The following is a 17,818-nucleotide window of genomic DNA, read 5'->3' as shown; positions in this document are numbered from 1 at the left end:
TGGAACTCGTTGCCGGGGGATGTTGTGAAGGCCAAAACTATAACTGGGTTCACAAAACAATTAGGTGAGTTCATGGAGGACAGGTCCATCAATGGACATTAGCCAAGATGGTCAGTGACGAAACCCCATGCTCCAGGTTTCCCTAAACCTCGAACAACGAGAAGCTGGGACCCGATGACAGGGGATGGATCACTCAGTGATTGCCTCTGAAGCACCTGGCATTGTCCACTGTCGGGAGACAGGATATTGGGTTAGTTGGACCATTGATCTGAACCAATATGGCCCTTCTTTTGTTCTAGGACATCAGCGAGGCTACTTGCAAGCTTCAGTTAAAACACATGCTTAAGTGCATTGCGGGATCAGGGCTGGAGTGCTTGGGAATGTATAGTACTGACCCTGAGAGAGCTTTTGTCCCATGAGGGTACTTTGTGTTTGACATCAGTGGCTGAAAGGAGCCTCTTTCTTTGTGATTAAATTACCACCATTGCCATGAAACACATAATCTGACTATGTACTTAATGGAGAGACAAGGTGAGGGAGGGAATATCTTTTATTGGACCAACTTCTGTTGGTGACAGAGACAAGCTTTCAGCCACACAGAGCTCTTTCTCAGGTCTCTTTACCTAATGCCAGGCCTGAGCAGTAGGATGTTACTTCTCAGCATCTGAAGCAGAGATCTTCTGGATTAGAAAGACCTGCCCCATCCCACACTGTTCATCATGAAGTCCCCAGTCTTCTCCTGCAGCAGTTAAAGCTATGGGCTGGCACTAAGCCAGCTCAGGGAGAGAGGATTTAATTGGGGGGAAATTGTTAAACATACTAAAGAGTTCATATTCTCTCTCTCTCTCCCCATTTCATTTCAACATTGGAGCTCAGATATTTCATAATCATGAGTCCCATCACCCCCTCCCCCAGCTGAGCCAAAGGGAGGAAAACACCATAAGGATTCTTTTCCCATGTCTGTCCGTCAGTTTGTTCGACATTCAGATCATTGGTAAGTGTGGTGCTTCACCCTGGGCTCGCTCCCCAGCCTGCAGCAGGCACATGCAATTGGAATGAAGGAAGTAAGAAGAAAATGCAAAAGCTGCCTTCTGTTTATACCAGAGAAGCCAAACTGAGCCAAGACAAAAGTGCAGATTTCCACACAGTGTGGTGTCGTTTGTGGGCACAGTTTGCCTGCTGCTGGGAAAAGTCCTGTGGTTCTCACTCCTTCCGAGTCTGAACACCAAGTTCTCATTTGAAAAAGTTGGTTTTTCCAGGGAGACTCTCTCTCAAGCTTGGTGTAGCTTGGCCTATATAGCTTTAAACACGCCATTTTATGAGGAAGAAAATGAAGCCATTCTATCACATTCATTTGGAAAATTTCATTTTTCCTCTGCAAAACCTTGAACTTTGCCATTGTAATGACAAAGATGGTGACAGGGGCAGCAGACAGAAGGAGGCGAATGCTGCTTTGTCCCACATCGCCTAGGGGTCTTCCCAGGCACCCATAGCTGATTTCAACCCCACCTTCAGCCTGGGGGCAGGTGGAGGCGGCATGGCTGGAGGGCTCAGTGTACCGGCTAGCCGCAGCTGGAAGATGGTCCCGATGGGATGGCTGCCACTGGCGTACATCAGGGCAGCCCAGAGGCTCTGCTGCGGGTGGGGTGGAGCCAAGAAGAGAATTGTTGAGCTGTAAGTTGTATCCAGCTGGCCGCCTGTCTCTGCAGTGTTGGATGTGGAGCAGAGGTTAGACATTAAAACAAACAAAACCCATCGGTGGGTAACTCTTACTTTGTAGGGAGGCACCCTGACGCCAAGGAGTAAGCACTATAGAAAATCATCTGTAATTGTTAGTGGAGCAAGAAAGTAAGGAACTTGCTACCGCATCGCAGTGTTGTAGCCCGTGTACTTTATTCTTCTCTGGTTATTCCTTCCCAAGATCTATAACTGTTGCATGTTTCTCCATTGCTATGCAACAATTAATTACATTAGTTCACTAAATCTATCATTAAACAACTGCAATCTACCCTAATAGCTGCTTCCCTAATTAAATATCCATAATGTTCCTATCCTCACCCCTGAGCTCTGGGCATCTTATTTGTCAATATCCAGTCCTCTTTTCATCTTCTTTGCATTTCCCTGTGTTTCGCCAATGTAATCCTCAGGCATGGGAATTGCCTCTGATGCAGGGACAAGTGAGACTGTCCATTGTGTGGGGACATTGGAGATGTGGTACATATGTGTGGGGCTGGCTCTTTCTGCTCAAGGAGTGAGGAAAGCACATGCTTCTCATCACCAGCCACTGTAACACATCCACACTCATACACATAAGGAGCAATTTGTGTGGAAAGCTGTATTAAAACTGTACAGCTCTCACTTTAAATGCTGTGGGCTTCCTGGTCCTGCTTGCAGGCTAGTGGGCTCTGTAGGAAAGGATGTGAGCTGCAGCAGCCAGTCAGCCTAGAGTAAGGTGCGGTGAGCTGTGCTTCTCTGTTTCAGGGAGCAGCCTGCTTTGTCTCTCTTTGTTTTATTATTCTGAATTCTAAAAGATCGTCGTGTTACACTGCAACCTTCTAGCAAGAGTATTTTTTGTTTTTTTTCTCCAACTGCTCAGTTTATATGCTCTGACACAGAACAGTTTGTATCTTTTTTGGTGTCCACATTTCTGCACCACCTTGTCTTGATGCTACACAGGAATGGTCACTTCGTTGTTGCTGTTCCCTCTTCATTCTGGCCTGTGCAGTTGCAGATGAGCTTCATTGAATGTTTTAGTCAGAGCCAACCTTTTAGATGCAGAAACGTCTGGCTCAGGCTAGTCTTGCTCTGTAGCAGTGGACCCCACTTCGGGGGTCCAATCTGACACCCCTGAAGCCAGTGGGAGGTTTTGTATTGATCTGGATAGTGCTGGGACAGTCCGGCCATGAATTTGGTGGTAATGAAAGTCCACTCACACTGCAGGGGGAGTGGCTGTCTTCACTCGATTGCAGTGGAATTTTGCTCCTTTTCTGCTGGGGAAGTTTCAGCACATGAGAAACCAGTTCCACTGTACAAATCCCCAGGGGAAGGGTCACCAACCAGAGAGGTGTAAGAGCTGTATTCCAAGGAGACTCTCTCTCAAATGTGGCGAGGCTTGGCCTATGTAGCTTCAAACACAGTTTTATGAGGAAGAAAATGAGGCCACTCTATCACCTGGGCATTCGGATAGCAGTGCTGTAGGCCAGGCTCATCTGCGCTGAATTCAGCTAAGAGATTTATGGAGCTGAATTAGAGGACACCGAGGATACATGCTGAAACAGATATATTATTCCTGTTCATCTGTTGTCTTTACACAGCACCAGTGGAGCTGATTGGTCTGATTTAAAGTTTGTGCCCTCATGAAAGAGGCAAACAGTTCTCCTTAAACACTCTGCCAACCTGGGTTTTCTAGAGAATAATGTGGAGTTGATGCAAACAGTATTTCGTTTTAGAGCAATTTGATGGTTCACAAGTCTCTTCAGTAAAACCTGGAAGAAATCCAAACAGCACTGACTCATGGGTTCAGGGTTTTGTCTGAGAAGTGCAGAAGAATTATATGTAAAGTGGTAATAAAGATAAAAGACCCTGAAAAGGCACTTTTCTGTCAGATTCTAAAACAGAGTCAAGAAGCGATGATTTTTCAAAGTTTAACATGAGTCTGAGCATTAGAATAGGCAGCTCCCTCAGGATTTGAAATCAAATACGATGTTGAACTCTGCCTGTGACAGCAGCTTACAAAAATGTGTATTAATCAATTGTACATAATTTGAGATGCAACAACACTAGCCTACCTGTACAGTAGCTCTGAACATTTACACTTTTTTATGAGAACATCAGCTTAATTTTTCATTAAGATCACTAAGCAGATGCAGATTTTATTTAATTTAAATATTTATAGAATTTTCTCAATCTTTCAAAATGGATTAGACACTGAATGAGGAAGCTAATATCATCTGGCTGATAATTTATCTGCTGAATCCACTTAAGAAACCAATCAGGAATTAGTTAAAAAGTGACTGGAGTTGAAAAGTATTGTCTAAAGTTGTACATACTACTGGGACACCAAAAGCAAGCCTCCTTTGGTGGAGGGAATATATTTCCAAAAGACTCTCCTACAGCAGATTATTTTTACAAATACTACATTTCCATCTCTGCCATGACTGCTTTTCAGGACTTGCTATTCTTCCCACTACGCTGTATTTGCTAGACCTGGGACATACAGCACCAAAGAGAGAGTAAAAATCCTGAAATTCCAAAGAGCTAGGGCCCCAGTTCTGCAAACACTTGCATGCTTCCGTTGAAGCATGTGGCTAGTCTCACTGAAGTCAATGGGACCATTCTTAAAAGTTAAGAATATATGTAAGTTTTTGCAGAAGAGGAGCCTAAGCCCAAACCGTCATGTGTTTGCGCCGTTGAGAATACTGTGAGCTGCAAAGGAGATGTTGCCTCCAGGATCCATCGCAATCTGCACTTGGCACAATATTGGCCGAGGATTCGATCAGCTACAGACAGCACTCTCCATTGGTGTCAATGACAATTTTGCTAAAAACCGACAGCCCAATATGACCCTTTATATGTACGAATCCATCTGGACATCTATGTTAAAGGGACAGCACCAATTTCAGATCTGGTCCCTTTTGAGCAATAAGCTGAAGGTATTTTCAGGTCCTACACCTACTCTGGACAATTTTTACGGTTTTATTATCCCATTTTCCTATTGTTCTCTATGGTTCTCTGGCTCTGTTGCTGCAAGAGACCCATAGAAGTAACAGAGGCATTGGACTGACTCTGTGGGGAAGCAGGGAAGCCAGCTGTACGTACAGTGCTGTCACATGCACAAAGGAGACAAACTGAACTAATGGAAAAACGTCACTCCTTAGTGATGTGGAGCCTGCGGCGCCGCGCCTCCCAGGCCAGGTCGACAGACTCAGATTAGCGGGGCTCACGCGGCTTCGCTAAAATAGCTGTGTAGACGTGCCCTAGGAGGTTACACTTACAGAATCATAGAAGATCAGGGTTGGAAGGGACCTCAGGAGGTCATCTAGTCCCACCCCCTGCTCCAAGCAGGGCCAACCCCAACTAAATCATCCCAGCCAGATTTAGTTCAGTTTGGTTACTTTGTGCTTTTCGCAGCACCTTGAAATTGCAGCTCGGGCTGGCACGCAGGCTTTGAAGACCAACTTTCCTCACTGAGCTTCAGAGCCTGAGCTCCAGCCCAAGCCGTAACTTCAAAGCTTTGTCTACATGCCTGTGGTTAGAGCGCTGGCTCGATCCCCGCTGGCCCAAGGCTGTCAGTCTGGGCTGGGAGGCGTGCTCCTGCAGGCTCCAGAGCACGGTGTAGACGTGCCCTCAGGTTAGGTGTTGCTCGTAGCAGGGATGTGGGAGACTGAGTTCAGACAGGAATGGGAGTGGGGAAGCAGGCAGCGTCCCTCTAACTTGGAGGCACTGTTCATGGCTGCTCTGCTGTAATCTGTACTATCCCCAAAGCACCTCCCCCTTCCCCTGGCGTTTAATTATTTATTTCTCTCACTTGACTCTGTCAGCAGCAAGAGACGTCACCCTCTGTTTCCGTGAATGGGTTAATCCCCCCTGTGCACTGAGAACAATGGTCCCTTCTGGCCTTAAAATCTATGGACTGGAGTGTCTGGGTCTGACCACTTTGTGTCATGCTGCTGGAGATTCCCCCCGGGATGGAAATCCCATGGCTGACCTAAGGGAAAGGCGGGGGCCGTATCCGGGGCACGGAGGGAAAGGGCCTTAGGAGGAGAGGGGAAGGCTTGGGGCCCAAAGAGACATTGACATAAGGGCTCTGAGAGACCCGAGGAGCAAACTAACAGTGCCCCTCTGCAGCTTTTAACTTCCACCGGGGCTGGGTGGCTGAGCCAGGAAGCTGTGACTGGTTCCTTCGCCACAGGGAAGGAGCAAACTCTGTGAATCTATGAAAGATCAAGAAGGGAGATTGACATTCAGGGCTCTGTGCTGGTCCCAGAGAAGCAAATTGCCAAACTTCCGTTCATTTCCGTAGAAGCAAGACCAAGCGTTCAGGTGGCTTTTTCCATTTTTCTCAGGGGCAATTTTGATCATTCTCCTACCCAATGGGAGAGGCTTCCTCTTCTGACTGCACTGTCAGACAGCCAAGAATAAGGTGACTAGGCTCTGCACATCTCCGTATGAATGAAACAAATTTCCTGGCTTTGGATTTTTTTTCAAGTAACTATGGATTTAATTTTGCAAAATGCTAACAGTATCAAAATACTCTGAGCTCTTGAATGCAGCAGAACTGGGTTCTGACCCACTTGCAAGTGTATTTTGTGCTATGTCATGTTTTTTAGTTTTGCTACAAAATGTTCATGAAATGAAACCCAAGCATTTTCCAGATTTTTTTATGAGTATCTTATAAATTGCCAAATTAACTTTCATTGGTTTTTGCTCCATAGCACTAGGTCTGTGTATACGCCAATGCCTTTTCTGCCTTTGCTTTATACTCCTAATACATTGTGTGGCTGGCTTTAGATCTCTTCGCTTGTCTGTTTTGTGCATTATGTTTCATGTTGGAATACTGGGTACATTTGTTTATTTTTTTCTTATCATCATTACATTTCACTTCTTGCTTACCTGCAAGCTTTATTTGGTTGGTCCATATATCGAATCTGTCTCAGTCGTGAATTCTTCTCAGTTCCCCCTAGCTCTCTCTCCCCAGCAGGTTTAATACTTTTGGAAATTGTACTCCTGAAAGGTCATCTTCTATAAGATACAAGGGAGAGTCCTCTGGCAATGCAGATCTTTAAGGAACAATACTTGTTACTTATTTTAACCCTGAAATGTCCCATTTGACTGACACAATCTGTTTTCTATCCTTAGGCACATGTTTGTCTGTCTTAGGGTTTAGATTTCTGCATAGCTTCTTATGTCTTCCATGTCAAGTCAATAGTAGTGTTCGTACTGGACTTCATGGAATCTCTGGCACGTCTCCATTTGTGGGATCAGGCCTCTGCTTGCAACAGGATTTTGGGGGAGTGGTTGTTTAGAAGTGGTTGAGTGGCAGGAGGGGGTGTCAGGGTTAGGGGCAGGAGAGGGTGTCAGTATTGTGCATATAATTCCTGTGAAAGTGGAAAGGCCGTTTCAAAGTGGCAGGTTTTTCTGCATTTCCCAAAGACAGTCAGGATCTGGATTCACCCCGTCTCCTCTGGAAAGTCTCTCCACAGCCACATCCTCTCAGATTAATTGACGAGTCCGGAGTCTATATTGGGGTAGATGAACGCTGTTTTCAATTTCTCTCTCTTTTTTTTTAAAGGTCACCCTGGTGGTATTTTAATTCATCACGTCGTATGGAAGCCCGCTGCCGGCCACACACAGACCAAGAGTGCCACCGAAGAGATGCTGTTGAAGGTGCGTTAGCAAAACAGCGAGTCAGTACTTAGAGTAACCGTTGTGCACGTCACGTGCTGTACTCCAGCACAGGTTCCTCGTCGTTCCAGCTACTACAGTGGCAAAACTTCTAGTTCACAGCATGTGCCTGAGTCAGGATGAAGCTTAGCAAAGAGTAATGGAAAGCATTTTCCAGGGTAAGATGTGATAGAAAAGCATTAATTTCATATCCAAGTATACGTCCCTCCACCTCAAGTCCCCAGTTGAACTAGTGCCACGTAATCAAACGCGAGCTACGTAGACCACTCCAGATGACAATAATGCCCTCTCAACAAAGAACAAACTCACGCTCCTGTGAGAAAAGCTTCGCTGGTGGTAAGTAAATCCCGTGTGTCACTGCCAAGGGGCAAAAAATGCCTTTCCTTCGTGTGACAGCAGTGTCGTCCCGAAGTAGGATGGTTGCAAGGTGGTGGTGGTGGTGGCTTGCTTGGGAAAATGCTGGTTTGGCCATTATTGTTTCTTCGCTTGTGTCTAAACTCACTCACAAACCATACACTGGCTCCTGAGTCCTCAAATGGATAACAGAGTCCAACAGAGCAAGACTGAAAGAGGCCAATCCAAGAAGTGGTGGCATGTCGTAAAGGAAGATATGTTAGCATGGGTGTGATAGAGGATCTGGCATTGGACAGAGCACTTTGGAGGGAGAGGACCTCATGAGATGGGATTAACACGAGAAGGAATCATAGAAGATCAGGGTTGGAAGGGACCTCAGGAGGTCATCTAGTCCAACCCCCTGCTCAAAGCAGGACCAATCCCCAACTAAAGCATCCCAGCCAGGGCTTTGTCAAGCCTGAACTTAAAAACTTCTAAGAGCTCATATCTGAGCAGACCAGTGTATTCCAGTCGGGTTGCTGTTTAGGAGCTGTTTAGAAATGTTTGCTTGATTAAAGACTTCGTTAGCATTTATTGCTTTTGACTCCTTGCAACTTTTAATTAACCCCAATGTCTCCCATGGTTTTACATTGGCTTGTGCTTTGCCCACCTAGCGTGTTTTCGCTCCGCTACAATGCAGCTTTGCACTTGTGCGCAGCTACACTGGTTTGCTATACCGCCGTTTCAGCTGGACTGAAAAGCTAGTTTGAGTCCAGGGAGTGAGCTGGGTGAGCACAGCTGCCAGGGCTGCTCACTGGGAGAAGGAAGGCACATACAGATGTTGAGAAAGAAATTCGCTTTGCAGTCAGTGCATGAGACCTGTCTCTGAACGGACTGTTACATTCAGGAAAAGTTTTCAGCCTAGTAATTCAAGATGCTTTATCACCGTAGCACCAACGACAGCCTCCCATTCCTGGGGTCCTTTCTTTCTTCCTCCAGATGAATGAACCTCATCTGTGCACCCTCTCCTGAAACACTGCATTGAAAATGGCTTTTAAGCTGACGATCAGGACTGCTGGTGACGGCAGCACCCAGCAGCCGGGAGAGGTGCTTTCCCCCGGCCGTCTGATCCTCTCCCAGGAGGGCAATGCAGCAGAAAAAAATGGGGGTGTGGAGGGTCAGGATTGTGCCCCCTAGAGGTGTTTGCAGGTCTCTCTCCTCCCACATGGCAGCAGACCGTGTGGTGTCTTGCTGATGTTCTTGGGGTCTGCGCGGGGTGAGGGCAGGGACCGGATGTGGGGGGAAGGAGTGGGTGGAGCCAGGAGAAGTCACATCATCCCCTTGTGGCCTGCAGAGTTTACCAGGGAAAGGTTGTCTCTCCAGCCTGGAGATGGGGGAGGCGAGAAACTCCCTTTAAGGGGGATCCCCAGGGTAGCTGTGGCCAGGGGCAGTCCCTGGGCAGGGAGTGGGAGCACAGAGCCAATGCAGAGGCTCTGGGCCTCCCACTCGGGGCGGGGGAAGGAAATTCTGTTCCCCTGACGGAGCCCTAGGAGGAACCCACCTACCCTGGGGCAGGAAGGCATACTCTGGCCCATTGTAGGAGATCAATGAATTAATTTTTCTCTGTGTGTGGGAACCCCATGCTCAGTGTGGGTTGTTCTTCCTCCCTCTGTGCCTGATCCATTGAGGCCGGAACAGCCCCAGCTCCAGAGCCTGGTTCTTTAGCTGAAGCTGTTGAGACCTGTGCTTTCAGTTCCGGAGGTCCCTGGTCTGTTGACGGAGTGGGCAGCTGTTAGCCATGGCTTACCACCTACCCTCCAAAACTCAGCACCAGCCAGAGCTTTCTTTTCTAAACATAAACCACTGTCAGATGTTTCTTTCCATTCGTCTTTTCATTATTTTGATGGAATAAAAGTACTGTTAAAAGTTTGTGAAGACACATTTTAATAGCGTGTGCACACTGGCCTGACAGCTGCACGGTTTCTTTTCCTCCCGACTAGACAAGTTTCATCCTAGTTTATATGAAGAAGTTGATCTTGCCAGAATTGGTAGCCTCATGCACCTAACCCTTTGCTTTTCATTCTATTGCTGAGGTTAAAGTACTCTGGGATAGGGGGATGTGACTTGTAAATGGACCTGGAGTGCTTCCAGCCTTCCTGTAGCACAGATCAGTTCTTATTGTTTGTACTGGTAGTGGGTAGAGACCCCCTCTGAGACGGGGACCCCAATGTGCTAGGCGCTGTACAAACAAACACTGGGAGACAGCCTCTGCCCCAGAGAGCTTGCAGTCTAAGGCTAAGGATAGACGAAGAGATAGAGCGTAGAACCAAAGTGAACAAAGTCGTGGTTTGCAGATCACATGTTAGTGCCATGATTTTTATTGTGTTGGTTGATTTCTTTCTCTCGCCCGCCCCATTCAGCAGCCAGAGATGGAGATACTGTAGGAGTAGCTGGGAATAGCCTGGTGCTGTCCGACTTCATAGGCTAATTTTGATCCCACTTGGCAGTTGTTGGTTGGAAGCTTGAGTGCAGCTCCGGAGTAGTTTGGTGTTTGCTGAGAGGAGGGATGGCCAGAGGAAAATATCCAGTAACAATGTCTGGGGGAAAGGGAGGGACATTGGGCACAGTTCCGAGTAAGCCCAGAGGCCCTGAGGGTGGGTGCTGAGGCAAAGTTCTGCCATGGCGAGCCTCAGACCTCCACTGCTGCTTCTCCCCAGGAGAGACCCGAGCCCTTTCTCACAGCCACCTTTCTTTGGGCATTTTTCTTTAAATCAGGCCGCCAAAGACGTATTTCCTCCTTTGTCCCAAATGTGTCAACCCCTACCCCCTCCACACTCCCCAAATTACACCTGCCTGCAGCCCAGGAGAGCCAGTAGTCAGTCCTGGGCCAGTCAGTAATGTAAAGTCTCATACCTTGCTGCCTTGCTTTTACATGGCAAGGGTGGTCAACTATGTAAATAGAAAGGGTGAAAAATAAAACCAGCAGTCGATGTGACAGGCCTCGAGGAGCCATTGACTCTGAGTTTAGGCACAGTTACCTGCCTCTCTCGCCCCCATCTCCCGGCGATACTGGATGTGAAACTGGAAAGTCAGACCGGTGACTGAGAGGCAGGGGGTGAGGCTGGCGTTAACGCTACAAGCGTTCAGCCAGGTTTGCCGCTGAGCACTCGCAGTCTGGAAGGGGAGGGAAGGTTTGCTCTATATGCTTTTACTTGCTTTATAAAAACTCGCAGAGGCTTCATGTAGGTAAATCACGGCAGGGACTGTTTGTCTTCCTTTAACATGCCTCTTCTGGAGGCTCTTCAGTGTTTAATACAGTAGCCCTTAAACTCCAGAGACCTGAGTTCAGGTTAGGGATGGGACACGCAGAAAAAGAAACACAGACTCCAGGCCTTATAGCTGTTCTACGCAGGCAGAGACCAGGGAGTGCCGGGGCTGGCCTGCCAGGACGTCTAGTGGGACCAAGGCCTTAGGTGTATTCCTGGCACTGGGTGATCCAGGAAGTTTGGCTGCTTACCAAAAACTTTGTGGCACTTCCAGACTTCCTTCTGGCCTCCCTCACACTATGGGTTTTCATACAGTCCTCAGCTCTCACATCGCAGTAACCATCTCTCTCTCCAGGCCTTGGCTGTTACAGAAGTGCTCTGTAAAAGAGCGATCTGTGTATATATGTAAATAGGAAGTGAATAGATAAGGTGCCAGTAGAATGTGTGGTGATGTTCCTGGGTTTTGCAGGACCAAGAAAACTAGCTACTTTCCACTGCAAGGGCTTCATGTGTGCGGCTGGTAATAATGGTTGTGCTGTCACGCTGGGTAATGGAGGGGGGAAACAAGCGGAGGGTTTTGTTCTGGGACCATGTATTCCCAAAATATCACAATGTGTGTCTGCTTTCCACTGGAAAACCCTGACTGGCTCCTTTGTGGTAGAGAAGCAAATATAAAGTTGGACCTTGGGCCTTTTGTCGAGAATTTTCTGCTGGCATTTTCCAAACTGTTCTTGATGGTGATCTACAGAGAAAGAGGCAGTCATGCATTGACCTGGCTGTGGTAAAGGTGGCTCTCTCTTCCCCCAGCACTCTGTAGGTGTAGCTCATGTTAACATAACTGAGAGCTATGCAGTTTTATCAACCTTCTTCCAGACAGACATTCAAGAGATTCAGAAGCGGCAGATGTGTGTGGAATTGCAACATAAGAATCCAGGAGCTTTCAAGTCTTGACAATAATGTAACCCTTTGTTACTGGCAGATTTTAATAGGTTTCCGTGGCTTGGAAAGGGACACCCAGGGTTAAGTATTTACATTAGAAATCCATTATTTTGACTGTGGCCAAAGTTGTAACCTAGCTATGAAAACGTATTCAGGAGTCACATTTACCATAAAGACAGGTTTCAGAGTAGCAGCCGTGTTAGTCTGTATCCGCAAAAAAAAAAAGGAGGACTTGTGGCACCTTAGAGACTAACCAATTTATTTGAGCATGAGCTTTCGTGAGCTACAGCTCACTTCATCGGATGCTGTAGCTCACGAAAGCTTATGCTCAAATAAATTGGTTAGTCTCTAAGGTGCCACAAGTACTCCTTTTCTATTTACCATAAAGCATCTTACTGGGGAGCAATTTTATTCCCTCCAGTGATCCCAGTAACTGGTGTGGTTTTGTGCTGCTATAAGAAGACAAACAGCTGTCCTCAGCCAGGGGTGGTTGTCTATGAACACCAGCAGGGCTGTTCCTGGTGGTGTGTTGGTTGGAAACCTGATGAACTGTACTTGTGGCTATTCTGAATGGCTGCTTATGCACACGTACCAACTGTGACACTGTTCCCAGAGGCAGTGCCTTCAGAAGCATATCATTGCTTCTGGCACTCTGATACCAACCCCAGAAATTTGGAGAAGCTGTCTTGCTCCCCCTGCAAGATGTTTGCGAGATTGGGTGAGACCAATTCGGTCATCCATGTGCCCACTCTACTTGGGCTCTGGTTCAGATATGTGCCCCGGGATACTTATGGGCAGCACAGCATGGGGAGGACGTGACCAGCCCTCTGTGGAGAACTGTGTCCAGTTTTGGGCCCCACACTACAAGAAGGATGTGGAAAAATTGGAAAATGTCCAGCGGAGGACAACGAAAATGATTAGGGGGCTGGAGCACATGACTTATGAGGAGAGGCTGAGGGAACTGGGGTTGTTTAGTCTGCGGAAGAGAAGAATGAGGAGGGATTTGATAGCTGCTTTCAACTACCTGAAAGGGGGTTCCAAAGAGGATGGAGCTGGACTGCTCTCAGTGGTAGCAGATGACAGAACAAGGAGTAATGATCTCAAGTTGCAGTGTGGGAGGTTTAGGTTGGATATTAGGAAAAACTTTTCCACTAGGAGGGTGGTGAAGCACTGGAATGTGTTATCTAGGGAGATGGTGGAATCTCCTTCCTTGGAGCTTTTTAAGGTCAGGCTTGACAAAGCCCTGGCTGGGATGATTTAGTTGGGGATCGGTCCTGCTTTGAGCAGGGGGTTGGACTAGATGACCTCCTGAGGTCCCTTCCAACCCTGATATTTTATGATTCTATGATAGCCAGACATTGTGAATGGAGAGCCTGAGCCAGAGGTAAAGCAGGATTTCATACAAAGCTATTCATGCCTGAAAGTGCTAACAGCTTTAAACAATTGCTGTTGTTGAGAAGTTCTTCCTTCGTGTTCTGTAACTATTAAAATTTGCTGAGATCTGGGGCAGTTAACAGTTTTTCTGTGCAGATCCAGATTGCAAACAGAAGGGTTGTGTAAATTATATTAAATAATTAATGTAAAGGCAGAAGTTCCTTTCATCCATATTCTCTGGATAGAATGCATATCTGCTGCCTCAGCCCTGCCTGTTACTGACGGGTTCAGCTCCTGCAGGAGCTAAATGTTAACTTTCTGCCTGCCAGCTCCACCACAGGGGACACAATTTGCTCTTAGGAACAGCTGCTGCCGATTCCAAAGAGACATCAGCATTTTGTCTGATGACTTAATCAACATGTCACTCTCCCCGGTCCTATTTCTGGATTCAAATATGGGTACGAAATGATATGTTTTTTTAAAAACCAGGTTAGAACATGTCACTGTGATCAAGTTTCTTGAGTTGAAAAAATGCCTAACAAATCCAAACCCAAGCCCGATCCCTGAGTTGGTCTTGAACCCAAATTCTGAACTCTAGCCAGAACCTAATCCAGATCTGAACACCACCTCTCTGCCCCATTTTTACTTTAATCAAAGCCATCCAAGGCAGTGAGTTTTGTGGTGTTTAATGAAGAATGGCACACTGGTTCAAGTTTTCTTAGAACTTGGCCCAGTTTCGACACCAGATTTATGGGTCTGACTTTTGTGTGTTTTGGGGAGTCCATAATGAAAGTTTTGCACATCTGTATGTGTATTGTTCACTGTGTGTTGCGTTGTTAACATGAATAAAAAGTGAACAAAAGAGAAAATAACAGCACTACCAACCAATCAACCTCAGGTGGACAGTTACCTTTCCAAAGAAACATTGGGGTGACTCTTTAAAGTGGGGGCCTCAAAGCACTGGCTGGAGGGAGCTTGAATGCACATACTGCAGCTTCCCATGTGCAGTTCTGTTAGCACACCTCAGGTCAGTTCTGGAAGACTTCTCTCTTCTAGTCTTGGACATTTCTTGAGCAGACAGTGTTTGAATGTGGTTGAGGAAATCTGCAATAGGGATTAGGCTGGGTCAATCTGTTGTGACATTGCAATTCTGAAAAACATTGATGCTCTGTCTAGCACCATGGCCAAAATACCTAGAATCACTAGAAGGAGCTTGTGGGAATGATAACCAAACGTGGCGCCTTGTCCTCGGCAGAAGCCCCAGAAGACTCAATTAAAATTCTTTAACTGGTCTGTTGGTTGCCTATCAGAACCAGCAGAAAGCAGCTGAATTTTTCATCTGGGATTTTCCATGCCAGTACGTAGGCTGAAGTTACTGAGAGGAAAGATTGGCAAAGAATAATGAATACATACATTGTTTATTCGTGTCGCAGCTGATCTCCGCTGCCTCTCTGGCTTTCTCTCTATTATTATTCTCAGTCTTGTGCATATTTTTGCACCTGGAGGTTGCTCCCTGGTACAAAGTTTTCCACATTACACTGAACCCTGGTGACAACAAACTTTTTTTCCAGGGAAAATAGAACCAAACTGGAAATGCCAGTGTGTGCGATCCCATCCCTTCTTCCCAGACCATACAGGCAGTAATGAGTGTCACCAGTGACTTCAGTGTTATTAACTCTAATGAGGTTTGGCAGAATTGGATTTTGATTTTCTATAATTTCAGTGGATAATATCAATGTTTAGTTTTAAGTAATTTTTTTTAGATTTTTATGTATTTAAATTTTCACAGTTGTGTGAGATTGAGGGGGGGGGCGTGTCGGACCATGATTACTTAATGATGCTGTGATTCAAAAAGTTAAAGCTTTATGACCATTAAAAGACAAATTGTGAGCATCATATGTCAAAATATACAAAGTAAATATCCATAAATCAATCTGCAAACAGCATTTTTCTTACTTTGCCTTTCTCTAAATTTTGATGAAAATATTTTGTTGTCAGTCTGTGTGTGGATGGTGAAATTGATGTGTACCGACATTTACTGATGAAAATCTAATGCTTCCAAGCCTAACTATAGAGCACGCAGAGTGAGGTTGGGGCTGAATGGCACAAAGAGGAGATACAGGTCCTGCCCTCAAGTAACGTATGTAAAGAAAAGCGGCTCTTCAGTGGAAAGGGAGGGTACTCAGCTCTTCCTAAGATCAGGCTCTCAGTACTATATGCCGTAACCTGGGAAACTGTAGCGTTTCCCAGTAAATTTCATTGGTTGGCACAGTGTGACTTCTGACTTGTTCTCCTTTGGTCTGTGGGAGCACTAAGTTGTATGGATCAGCAATTCTTCCATTTTCCGCTCTCTAACAAGCACTTATGAGAACGCTTACATTTTCTAGCACATCCGTGATTTCCAACGCTTTTATTTCTTTGAAAATGTTCAGTGTTCTTTCAGGGGAAGTTTGGCTCTGTTAGAAGGGTGGTCGCTATGAGACATAAACAAGTTCAATGAATGTAATCACTTAGGAGTAGGTATAAAATGAAAGATGTATCATGGCTGAAGGCTGATTGGAGCACCAGAAAATCTTATACTCTCTGGTTATGTGACTTACAGTTTTGGTTCTAAGTGGAACAGGGCAAAACATTTATTGCTAAATGTCTTTAGGGGAAAATGTGCTTGTTTCAAAGTTCACATAACTTGTGCAAAATTGCACCAAGGTAGCTTTTGTTTGAAGTGTATGTAAGAGAGGCAGCAATGTCTAGTGAACTGAGCAGGGCTTGGGAGCCAAGAACTCCTGGCTTCTGTTCTGGTGTGAATAGGATTTGGGGGATTTCCAGGAAAGGGGTTATCCAGAATGATTCTTGCAAATTGTTGGAAAGGGAAGGAAAGAAGAGGAAAACTCTGGGTAGGAGGAAGGGAATGTAGCTGCCAAACACCTATGATACTGAAAATATCCAGTACCTGTTATAGTGTGAAAGGTTAGCTAGGAGATACTGGGATGTGATGCTGATAAGTCTGGTTGGAGTAGAGAAGGGAGTTTAACTCCCGATTTTTGCAGTGCATATCACTGAATTAAAATGACCCTTTTGCTGGAGGTGTTTGGATAAACATTCATAGTGACTGCCAACAAAATCTAATTTTCATCACAACTTCTGGTTTCTGCAGAATCCACTTCTATCTGGTGCTGTACACTTTAATGCATCTAATTAATTCACTTGATTAATTTGCTAGTAACTACCTGCCATGGAAAAAAAAAGATTCCGTTAATATTATTCACCGCTGCCTTTGGGGCAGTAATTAGGTTAAATAATGTGTTTAATTTCCAGTGCTTTTTAAAATAAAATAAAATTTTAAGAGAATGCACCATAAAATTAGATTTTTGTAAGCCCCTTATCTTCAGCTCCCAAGACACCATTTATCCCTATATCCAGCTTCATAAGTCAAGATGCAACCAAAATGAAGGGGTGGATTCTAACTGGATGTAACTCTTTACTTACTAGGTTTGCTTCTAATCTTGCTCACTCCCTTCTTATATTACTGTAATTCCATTGCATTCCGTAGTGTTGCTCCTAATTTACACCATTCTTACTGAGATAAGCATCCGACCCGTTACATTTGTCCTAAATATCTTGATACACAGTTTGTTCTGTGTGTCCCAGAATAGAAAACAATTGGAGACAATCTGCCATGCTTTCTCACATAAATAATAGCTTACTCTGGGTATGGCCTCAGTGGCATCAACATCAGTTCAGCAGATGATTCCTAATCCTGAATTTCACAACCTTTAATTAGTCCACACCAGTATTCAAAACCACCAAAATATGTGGTACTTCAGTAACATCTTGATTGTCACCAAGGAAAGTTCTGAGGTCTCTGCTGAACTGACAGCTGGTTGATATAAAGTTAATGTCTAGTTACTATATTGTATTGTTTAACAAAAGCAGCTATACGTTAGGGAGAATGGGTACAGATGGCATAAGGGAAAATAAGTGAAATCATTGAGAGCAATCTGTGTACACCAGCAGTCTGCACTTATCCTTGAATAAACATATTACCCCAATTTTCTGACATTTTCACCACAATCCACAGTGGATGTAAATGGCTGCTAAATAATAACTATTGTATTCATCCTGGAGGTGGGTGCTTCATTTTTATTCTGGATGTAATAAGGGAAAAGATCTGGGAAGGAAACAAGAAATTAGACAAAATAGAGAGATTGCTGCCTCTCCTGACCCTGCACACATTGCTCACTCGTGCGCTATATACTGTCTTTGACATGATGCAGAACCTCTCTTTATCATACAAAGAAGACTCGGCACCCATTGCCAGCTCTTTCAGCTGATGACACTGTACCTCTTCCCCAGGCATTGGAATGATTGTCTGATATAGGGTATGAAGAACAAATCTGTTGTTTGCACAGAATTCAGCACCTTCTGAACATTTTATTAGATAATTAAATGAATGGAGCTTCTCGGTGAATGTATCTCTCTGAATCCTGTGTTATTATTATAAT

General features: G+C 45.4%; 1 protein-coding gene across 10 annotated transcripts in view; it reads left to right on the top strand.

Annotated features, from left to right (window-relative positions):
• HTR2C (5-hydroxytryptamine receptor 2C) overlaps positions 1-17,818 on the top strand; it is a 443,634-nt gene that overhangs the window by 287,362 nt on the left and 138,454 nt on the right. For 6 of the 10 annotated variants that reach the window (XM_074962794.1, XM_074962797.1, XM_074962787.1 and 3 more), the window contains one exon: positions 7,292-7,740. Coding sequence is in view for 3 of the 10 variants with exons in the window: in XM_074962797.1 (XP_074818898.1) it covers positions 7,677-7,740 (64 nt within the window). In the remaining 7 variants the exon portion in view is untranslated. The remainder of the gene's footprint in view (positions 1-7,291; positions 7,741-17,818) is intronic. The other 4 variants (XM_074962795.1, XM_074962796.1, XM_074962792.1 and 1 more) reach the window with 2 other exon arrangements.

The sequence above is a fragment of the Natator depressus genome, chromosome 9, assembly GCF_965152275.1.
Source record: "Natator depressus isolate rNatDep1 chromosome 9, rNatDep2.hap1, whole genome shotgun sequence".
In the NCBI taxonomy this organism is placed as follows: domain Eukaryota; kingdom Metazoa; phylum Chordata; order Testudines; family Cheloniidae; genus Natator; species Natator depressus.
The sequence above is the reverse complement of the archived record's forward strand: the minus strand, read 5'-3'. Positions and strand labels throughout refer to the sequence as shown.